Source organism: Perca fluviatilis, chromosome 4, assembly GCF_010015445.1.
Source record: "Perca fluviatilis chromosome 4, GENO_Pfluv_1.0, whole genome shotgun sequence".
NCBI classification, from domain to species: Eukaryota; Metazoa; Chordata; class Actinopteri; order Perciformes; family Percidae; genus Perca; species Perca fluviatilis.
The window spans coordinates 35,876,752-35,887,003 of NC_053115.1; the positions used below are offsets into that span (position 1 = coordinate 35,876,752).

At 40.6% G+C, this 10,252-nt stretch overlaps 1 protein-coding gene across 1 annotated transcript; it reads right to left on the reverse strand.

Moving 5' to 3' along the window:
- Positions 1–6,480: 6,480 nt before the first annotated feature.
- On the reverse strand, positions 6,481–7,659 carry LOC120558078 (E3 SUMO-protein ligase ZBED1-like). Its single transcript, XM_039798930.1, has 2 exons — positions 7,266–7,659; positions 6,481–7,000 (listed from the first exon to the last, which is right to left on the reverse strand). The coding sequence occupies exons 1-2, from the start codon at positions 7,494–7,496 to the stop codon at positions 6,578–6,580; spliced, it is 654 nt and encodes a 217-aa protein (XP_039654864.1). The 5' UTR covers positions 7,497–7,659; the 3' UTR covers positions 6,481–6,577.
- Positions 7,660–10,252: the final 2,593 nt, after the last annotated feature.

Here is a 10,252-nt window from a genome sequence, read left to right on the forward strand (position 1 = left end):
CGTCTTGTGACTACATATGTGTACCACGTTTCGTTAGTCTACATTAAACGTACTGCAGGGACTGAATTTTGAAAATTGTGTAGGGCTAGCGAGCCATTTTTGTGCGCCTATTCCCGAAACACCTTAAAATACGTACATTGTTAAGGGTTTAAAAAAACTGCCAAAAAGCATAATATGAGCACTTTAAAATTTCTTTGAACGTTTTTAATTATACAATGACAATGAAGGCATTCTATTCTAAGACAGATACTGGTCCACCCTAAAGACTGCACATCTAAGCACAAGAATAGCCATCTAGTATTTGCTGCCCAATAAAGTGAGGAATGCAAAAAGAAGTATAAGGAAACAAAACAACCGGTACACAGGCGCTTGGCCTAACACAGAAGAATGCCTCAGGTCAAGACTCAGCAGTTTACTTACATCTGAAGGATAAAGGACACTTTTTTGAGGATACCCATTTTAAACAGAGAGTACAGATGATTTAAAGGGGTGATAGGATGCAAAACTGATTTTACCTTGTCATAGTTGAATAATGACAGTTTAGTGGGTAACTAGGACATGCATAGAACCTCTAAATCCCATTGACACCTCTTTTCTCTGCAAATCTCTCTATTTGAAACTGCCTCTGAAAACGGGCGAATCTCAGCCTCATAGTTGACGTCAACTATTGCGGCTCCTAATTTGGCTCTAGTCTGTGTTTGTCACGCCCCAACATTTGCATAGGCTACACAACTGACCTGAGATCAGTTAGTCTTCTGAATCTAGGTCGTGCAGATCTCAGAAATTGTATACATTGTTCATATGCTATTTTACCATTAAATTCACTTCTGAGACTTTTTTATGCGAGAAATCAACTCTGTAGAGGTCAAATATGGGCCGTTTTACGAAAATTGATGTCTAATTGCAAATTTTGTCCGACTGTGTGTTGGACTTCAGAGGCCAGTGCTGCCTGTGTTGCTGCCTCGCCGCCCGGCCTGCCTCCCTTCACAGACCCCGGCCTGCTGTGAGCTCGATTGAGGTCCGTTACGTCTGGCAGCCCACGGCACTTCATACCCGCGCAAAGTCACCGTTTTGGGCTAATGAACTACGAAACGCCGCTGCTCTGACAGAGCTCCAGGGCCTGCAACTCCCCTCTTCCTGCTAGCTAAATGCCCGGTGTATGTGAGTGAAAGCGCGGTCAGCGAGCTTGTTACGCCAGCATTCTCTTACCACAGGTTCCAGTTACTCTTTTAATGTGTGTAATTATAATGTGTTGAGTTATTTAAACAAACGATAGGGGAAATAAACGCCGCTTGTCCGTGAGTCTCATTGATAGAGCCTGCGGCTGGATGGAGCTCTATCAATGAGAGCTAGCTAGCCTCCTCTTAGAATTCCTCTGGAATTCACAAAAATTCATTAACTTGAAATCGGACACCGTTGTTAGCTTTATAAAACATTTAGTTAGATGTTGTATAAGTGGCGTGACGAAATTCAAACTGTAAATATACTCGAATTACGACCAAAAATGAAGCTAACTAGCCGCAATCTGTACACACAGGATTGAAGGGACAGTCGCAGCTAACGAAACCCTTACAGCTCACAAATATTCATTAACTTGAAATCGGATACCGTTGCAGGGCTCTCAAGTGTCACGCATTGAGCGTGACAGTCACTCATTTCGGTCTTTTGTCACGCACTCCCGCGACACATTGTATTTCTCACGCAGAAAAACTATTTATAATAAATTGAATATGCCGCAGCGCCCAAAATGTCTCTGCCGGCGCCGCTCTCACTATGGAACCGGAATCAAGCGCGTCTCCCCTGGAGTTCTTAGTCAAGCCTGCCACTTATCAGCCAATCAAAAAAAAGAAAGGGGCTACACAATAGCCAATCAGAAAATAGCATTATTGTATCTGGGTAAGATTTAACGCAACAATCAATTGAAAAAAAGCAAAGAGCAGCGTACAGCCACTTCCCTAAACGTTCGCTCATTCAGAGACCAGAGACCCAAACGGGGCTCTGTGTCTGTCAGATGGTCTGAGATCTACCGTATCAGCAGAGCAATCACGTAATGCACAGCAGACTATGGTGCAGGTAGATTATTTTCTGAAATATATTGACTATTATAACTTTATTTTTCTCAAAATATCACGACTCCTCCAAAACTCAGATAACACAGATATATTTTGAATGTGCACAAAGTTTTGGACATGAGCAGAAATCTTGCTCAAACAAATCTGAAATATTATAGTCCAGGGGTATATTAATTCATTAAAATGAATGAATTTATCATTGACGTGAATAATTGTCATATGCACATTTAAGGAGTTTAGGCTACTTCCTCAACAAAAGATGGAAAAGAAAAGGGAAGAGTAAATGATGCTAGGCTGTGCAGTGTGCTGACTCAGATATAATTAGAAAAGCTGATCTACAGGAGAATAAATAGATGAAAACAATACAGAATGCCTGAGAGCCTTACTGCAATATATTCCATTATGTTTTTATATTTGGATTATAATCTATGTGTACCTTTTACATAAAGATTTCCAGCATCAATTAATTCAGAAAAAGGTATAAATAGGTGCATACAAATTCACCAGAATGCAGGAAATGAAGAGTTTAATGCTCAAATTTTCTGGGGGAGGACCCCCCAGACCCCTCCGCATCATAAGTCACCATGCGGAAATTGTATAATTACTTTGTATTTGGTTGAATTGTCAGTGCCATGTGTCAAATCTTTTCTTGTGTAAATCTGAGCAATTATTAATAATAACATAAAAAAATACCAATAATAATATTATTAATTAATATAACTATTTTTTTGGGGGGGGGGGGAGATGTCACTCTTGCTTGTCTTCAAAACTTGAGTGCCCTGCCGTTGTTAGCTTAATAAAACATTTAGTTAGATGTTGTATAAGTGGCGTGACGAAATTCAAACTGTAAATATACTCGAATTACGACCAAAAATGAAGCTAACTAGCCGCAATCTGTACACATAGGATTAAAGGGACAGTCGCAGCTAACGAAACCCTTACAGCTCACAAATATTCATTAACTTGAAATCGGACACCGTTGTTAGCTTAATAAAACATTTAGTTTGATGTTGTATAAGTAGCGTGACGAAATTCAAACTGTAAATATACTCGAATTACGACCAAAAATGAAGCTAACTAGCCGCAATCTGTACACATAGGATTGAAGGGACAGTCGCGCTTCTCGAAACCCTTACAGCTCACAAATATTCATTAACTTGAAATCGGACACCGTTGTTAGCTTAATAAAACATTTAGTTCGATGTTGTATAAGTGGCGTGACGAAATTCAAACTGTAAATATACTCGAATTACGACCAAAAATGAAGCTAACTAGCCGCAATCTGTACACATAGGATTGAAGGGACAGTTGCAGCTAACGAAACCCTTACAGCTCACAAATATTCATTAACTTGAAATCGGACACCGTTGTTAGCTTAGTAAAACATTTAGTTCGATGTTGTATAAGTGGCGTGACGAAATTCAAACTGTAAATATACTCGAATTACGACCAAAAATGAAGCTAACTAGCCGCAATCTGTACACATAGGATTGAAGGGACCGTCGCAGCTAACGAAACACTTACAGCTCACAAATATTCATTAACTTGAAATCGGACACCGTTGTTAGCTTAATAAAACATTTAGTTCGATGTTGTATAAGTAGCGTGACGAAATTCAAACTGTAAATATACTCGAATTACGACCAAAAATGAAGCTAACTAGCCGCAATCTGTACACATAGGATTGAAGGGACAGTCGGCTTATCGCAAAAACCCCTTACAGCTCACAAATATTCATTAACTTGAAATCGGACACCGTTGTTAGCTTAGTAAAACATTTAGTTCGATGTTGTATAAGGCGTGGCGCGAAATTCAAACTGTAAATATACCAAATTACGACCAAAAATGAAGCTAACTAGCGCGCAATCTGTACACCTAGGATTGAAGGGACAGTCGCAGCTAACGAAACCCTTACAGCTCACAAATATTCATTAACTTGAAATCCGGACACCGTTGTTAGCTTTATAAGACATTTAGGTATGTTGTATAGCTAAGTGGCGTGACATGTGTGTAACATGTGGTAAGAGATTGCTGGTGTAACAAGCTCGCTGAGCCGCCACCTACAGACGCGATAGCTAGCAGGAAGAGAGGAGATGCAGGCCCTGGAGCTCTGTCAGGGCAGCGTTGTTTGGTAGCTAGTCCATTAGCCCAAACGGTGACTTTGCGCGGGTATGAGGTGCTGTGGGCTGCAGCAGCCGTGCCGGAGCTCAATCGAGCAGGCCGGGGTCTGTGGAGGAAGGCAGGCCGGGCGGCGAGGCAGCAACACAGGCAGCTGAACTCCGACACACAGTTTTACCAAATTTGCAATTAGCCATCCATTTTCGTAAAATGGCCCATATTTGAGCTTTATATAGTTGATTTCTCGCATAAAAAAGTCTCAGAAGTGAATTTGGTAAGGAAACATTGCAGTGTCTGGAATATGAGATTGTGTCGCGTTTCTAATGTGTGTATTGGGGATTCGCTCAACCAATCACCGACCTCTAATCGCGTGTGTTATGGCGATTCGCTCAACCAATCAGCGCGCGTCTCTATGTGTGTGTACGGGGCTAAGGCTCAACCGAGCAGCGCGCAGCTCATCTAAATATTCATGACCATACCATATTTGGAAGAAAAGCTCTTGTTACAAATAGGGCCAAAACACAGGGATGCATAAGGGCCAATAAAATATCAACCAGGCCATTTTCAGCCCAACTAATGTTACATATCCCATTAGGAGACCATAAGGAACAGTGTGAAATACCCTATATAATCATTCTATCACCCCTTTAAAAGGTGTGTCAAGGAGTCAGTCAGTCACACTCTTGGATGAGAGAAGAAATTGGAGCACATTTAACCAAGTCCAGTTGCCCTTGAGTTTAACCCTTTCCTGGTAGGCAATCATTGTTTCCCCTTCTAACTTCTCTAAGCTTCTAAAATTGCATTTAGACCCAGTGTTGGGAGTAACGCGTTACAAAAGTATCGCAATTACAGTAATGTATTCCTTTTTGCTGTAACGCAGTAATATAACGCTTTACTAATTAAATTTCGGTAATATTATTACCCGTTACAATCTCAGTAACGCGAGTTACAACGCATTTTAACACATTTTTTAAGAATTTCCCAACACCGCGAAGCATTTGTTCACTGGAAAAAAAAAAAAAGCCGTGAGTATTATTTCATAACATCTGTGTCCCAAAGGGTGACGGTACGTCAGCTCGGACAGCAGTGTGTCCGAGCCGCTGACAGATTTAATTTAACATGTCGGGAATTAATGTTTAGGCTTACTTACACATAAATCATTGCAGTTCAGCCGTGGAGAGTAACTCTGTCTGTAGTGGAATGGCTTGACGACCAAAAATGCTTGTCTTTTACTGTGACCATTTACTGTTCAATATGTTTCTGTCATGAACGGTAAAAATTATTACAGTTGCAGTTTTACAAACAAGAAAGTGAGCAACTTAGCTTGACGGACATGTTGCATCCATAGAAAGTATTTGTTGCATCAACAACATGCATAACAGTTGCATCTCAGTAAGCTAGCAAGAGTACACAAGGTACACAACCGACAACTTCCGTGTAGGCTACTTCAAAATAAAAGCACTTCCTGTGACGGTTCGCAGTAAAACTAAATTACTGTTAAACAAATAAGGTTGTGGACCTTTTCACATATCAGCTGTAAATCAAGTACTGTAAATAATGTAACTAGTGAGTTTTAATCACACTATAATTGATAATTTCCTTTAGACTGTTTTAAACTAAACAACATGAATTTCTTATTCAAGTTCTTTAAACAAACATTTTAGGCCTACAACACTGTAAGGTACTTTAAATTGAGTATTTTCATTTTCTCCTACTTGCCTATTGTACGTTTTACTAATCTATTTTTTATAGCTTTAGTTACTTTGCATATTCATATTAATTATACAAAATATTATGAATAATCTGAGATGTATTAAAGTGGATAAAGATGAGACTTTATTGATCCAGTGGTGAAATTCACAGGCTAGCTGCCAAGTCAAACTTCCGCTGTTATTTTGGTGAAAGTAACTCAAAAGTAATGCAAAAGTAGTGTAACGCATTACAATTCAGAGACAGTAATATTGTAATATAACTAATTACTCTGAAATGACAGCAACTAGTAATCTATAATGTATTACATTTTGGAAGTAACTTGCCCAACACTGTTTAGACCAACTAGGCATGTAACGATTCACTGAACTCGCGATGCAATACGATTCACGATACTGGTTTCACGATACGATTTTATCACGATTTTTTTGTACAAAATGAGATTTAAGAAAGATAAATGAAAAAGTTTCCTTTTATTATTTTATTGTCACTCAGACAAAATGCTGCACATTTCTTTCTGAAACTGAAATATCTTTGTGAAATAACAAAACTAAATTGAAATATTAAAACAAATCCCAAATAAAATAAATAATACAAATAAAATAAATCTTTTCATATAAACAAACTAAGGCTTTGCCGGTGCTCTTTCCTAGCTTAGAATCTCTTTTTTTTTTTTTTTACATGTTTTTTTTAAGAAATATCAGCATATCCACATTTTCTGGCAGAAGCTGAGATCTCTGCACATTCACAATGTCCCCTGCTGATGAAAAAACCCTTTCACTAGGGACAGAGGTGGCTGGTGTCGAGAGATATGCTTTTGCTATACTGGATAGCAGTGGGTATAGCCTAGCATTCTCTTTCCACCACTTGAGTGGACAGCTATTGAGAGAAATGGAGGTTTCAGCTCTGTACTTAATCATTTCTGCATCAATCGGACTGATGTGCTGTGCAACTGGTTCATCAAAAGTCCCTCCAAGGAGATCTTCCAATGCTGTTTTCTTGGAAGGAGGTTGTTTCAGCTCTGCTCCTGCTCTGTCTGTCTGGTCAAGAGGCTGCTCTGCTGCAAGGGGGTGACCACTGGCACCTTCTTTGCCCTCATCCTGCACAGAGGAATAGCAGAAATAAAAAGACTAAGTAAAATCATTGTACAACATTGACAGGGGTTTCACATTGTTATAAAAACAAGATTTTAATATAATTTGTTATAATTTATTTGTATCATTACTCAGAGTTTACACAAACACATTTGGAAACACATTTAGAAAAATATGCCATAATAATAAACAAATTATTTAAAAAAATCAATTTAGAGAGAGTAAAATAAATACAATTTAAAGAAAGAGTAAAATAAATACAATAGGTTACCTGGTTCTGCAACATCAGTACAGCTTTCTCCTTCAGTCTGTGCAATACATCATTGCGTTGGTCTTTCTCTAGATGAGGCAGAGCCCGGAATCTGGGGTCTAATGCGGTGCACTCCAGCAGGTTGTTGTACTCTGAAGTGTATCTGTTGTAAAGGTTGTTCAGTATAGCTCTCTTTATGTTGCTCACAGTGGGGGAATCTTCTTCGTTGGATGCCATGTTATGCTCGATCATATGCTTTAAGGGCACAATGAGAGACACAGTGGGTTTTTTTCGTCACACAGCACAGTGGTGGCCGTTTTGAGTGGCTTTAGAAGCTTCACAATGTCCTCCGCATCACGGATGTCTGAGCCATCCAAAGTATCGATGTCACGGACATTTCGTTGAACGTCGTTGCTCAGGAGAGTTGCTGTCACAGCTGCTTGCTGTTCGAGATAGCGTTCGATCATATCCAGACTGCTGTTCCAGCGCGTAGCGACATCGATGATTAACTTATGCGGTGGAAGCTCCAGTAGTATCTGTTTGGCTGCGAGCGCAGCTGTGGCTGTGGAGCTTCGGTGAAAGAAGACAGCAATACGCCTCACTCTGCCCAACAAACGACTCACGCGGGGCACACTCAAACAATGGGCGAGTTTGGAGAACAAAATTAACCATCTCCCACTCACTGGTTATCACATGGGCTGTGACCGTAAGATAACTCTGGGTAGCCCTGGAGGTCCAGCCATCGGTTGTAATTGATACACTATATGCTTTTCTGAGGGTCTCAATTACCTTAGATTTAGTTTCCCTGTAAAGCGCTGGCATGACAGTCTGGCTAAAGTGGGGGCGTGATGGGATGGTGTATTTGGGCTCCAATTTGGGCTCCAATTTGTTGACGAGTAGCTTAAATCCTTCATTTTCTACGACAGAAAACGGCCTCATATCTTTTGCCATGAAAACGCCGATACACCTTGTGATCTCTTTGGCTCGTGTTCGCGCGGCTTCGGGGGCTGCAAATCCGCCCGGTCAGTGTGGTTTGGCCCACTAACAGGTTTTTACGTGCAGACGGCGGTGACTGGAGCTTCTCACTGTGGTGACGGTTTGTATGCTGCATCATGTTTGTTGTGCTATTGGTGTATATTAACATCTTCTTGCAGTATCTGCACACAGTTTTTGTTTTGTCCGTTACCACCTCACCTTTTTCATTTGTAGTCTTCGGAAAGCCAAAATGTTGCCACACGTCCGATTTGAATGAGTTTGGGGCATCCTCAATATCAACGTCATCTACACTTGCCGCCGCCATTTTTGCTTCTGTTAAAAGCTACAGCTTGTTCGCTGCTATCGAGCCTGTAAAGCGAGGTCAGAATATAGGCTACTGCTTCAGCGCCCCCTGCTGTTTAAAACGTGTATCGCGATTCTTTTAACATCTCAACCGACACGAATCGTCACATATTTTCATCGATTTTCAACCGGCTCGGAGTGCATCGTTACATCCCTAAGACCAACATATATCCAGTGGTGCAAAAGATCCCAAATCACTTAAAACAGTTAAAATGTTCCACACCCCTGCCTCTATCCAACTGTAACAGCTTCCTGTTGTCTCAGCATGTTGTAAATGACATACAGGAACAGGCATAAACCCATTTTCTCCTGGTCCCCACAGAAGCTTTCAGCACTTCATCACCATCCTAACCAACTGTCATGCCTCATGGCTTCTCTGCAGGGCTGTTTATGATTCACAGATGTGTTACATTACAAGGTGTTTATGAAGCATGTTTCCTGCAGTTGTAACAGGAACTAAATCTGGAAATTCATGTTGCGCATTCTCAAATTGCAAAAAGACAATTTACAGATCCTTTGCAGCTGGCAAATAAGATGTTACTTGTGGTTTCTAGACTCTCTAAAAGTAGAATGGGAGCCAGAGCCTTCAGCAATCAGGCTCCTCTCCTGTATAACCAGATCCAAGTCTGGGTTTGGGAGGCAGACACCGTCACCACATTTAAGAGTAAACTTAAAACTCTCCTCTTCGATAAAGCTTATAGTTAGAGAGTGAAGAGTTGCAGCATCCACCTAGCCCGGCCCACCTGCTTCTCGTCATAGTCGTCAGTTTCATCTACCATATAATCAATAACATAATCAAAGTAGAGGGAGGCAGGCCAGTACAGCCCGATCCAGTTGGGGAGAGATGTGCACTTGCAACTTACAATGACTTACCAAGATTCATACCAGCTACAAGTGTATGCACTATACAGGATTTACCCTACTATACTTTATTGACAGGAATTGATAGGTCAAACAGCAAACAGCCACCCACAAGTAGTTTATAAAGAAAGCATCGGGCTTTTGAGATTTCACATGAACGGTTAAAGTTACTCAGGCTACCGAAGAATACCATAATTCTTCCCCCGTTCAATTAGACCTAAGTGATGCACCCCAAGCTTCTATCCTTAACAAACAGCCATGTATATCGGCTCTTCCAGGCTCTCCATTGCTGGCTGTTCCAATTTAACGGGAGAGAGGACCAAGAGAGGTAAGGATCGTGATGGGCCTCTGACGAGCTGTTACCACCACCATCTTCAGCCAGAGAGGACATTATTTCTTCAGCTTCTTCTTGCATTGTCACCCTGGCAGGACAGGGCTTGCAGCAGGTAATTCGGTTGTGCTATTAACGTCATCGCTACACAGTTTCTTATTAATAGCAAAATAAATTAATCTGCCTTGTTTTCTTTTTGCCATGGCTATATGATGCTAACTGCAGAATAGATTTCAAAGACTTTGCGCGCCGATTAATGTCCTCCAACGTATATATATATTTTTTCTACGAATCTTTGAGTTAACATGTACTAAACTTGAGTTGAATTTGCCCCGCAGCGCCGCCACGCCTTATGCTCATGACAAGAATAGCATGTATAGTTATCTTTATTGAAGTGAATTAGTTTTAAATTGCAAACATGCATTAATGAATGAATGATATTTTTGCAATAGTACACATAATAATCCACGATGATCAC

Bases quoted from the DNA above. Each gene is read 5' to 3' on its own strand.
- LOC120558078 (XM_039798930.1), bottom strand. From the start codon at position 7,496: ATGATCGAGCATAACATGGCATCCAACGAAGAAGATTCCCCCACTGTG. The intron at 7,001-7,265 runs GTAACCTATTGT...TCCTCTGTGCAG, and splicing joins TACTGATGTTGCAGAACCAG to GATGAGGGCAAAGAAGGTGC.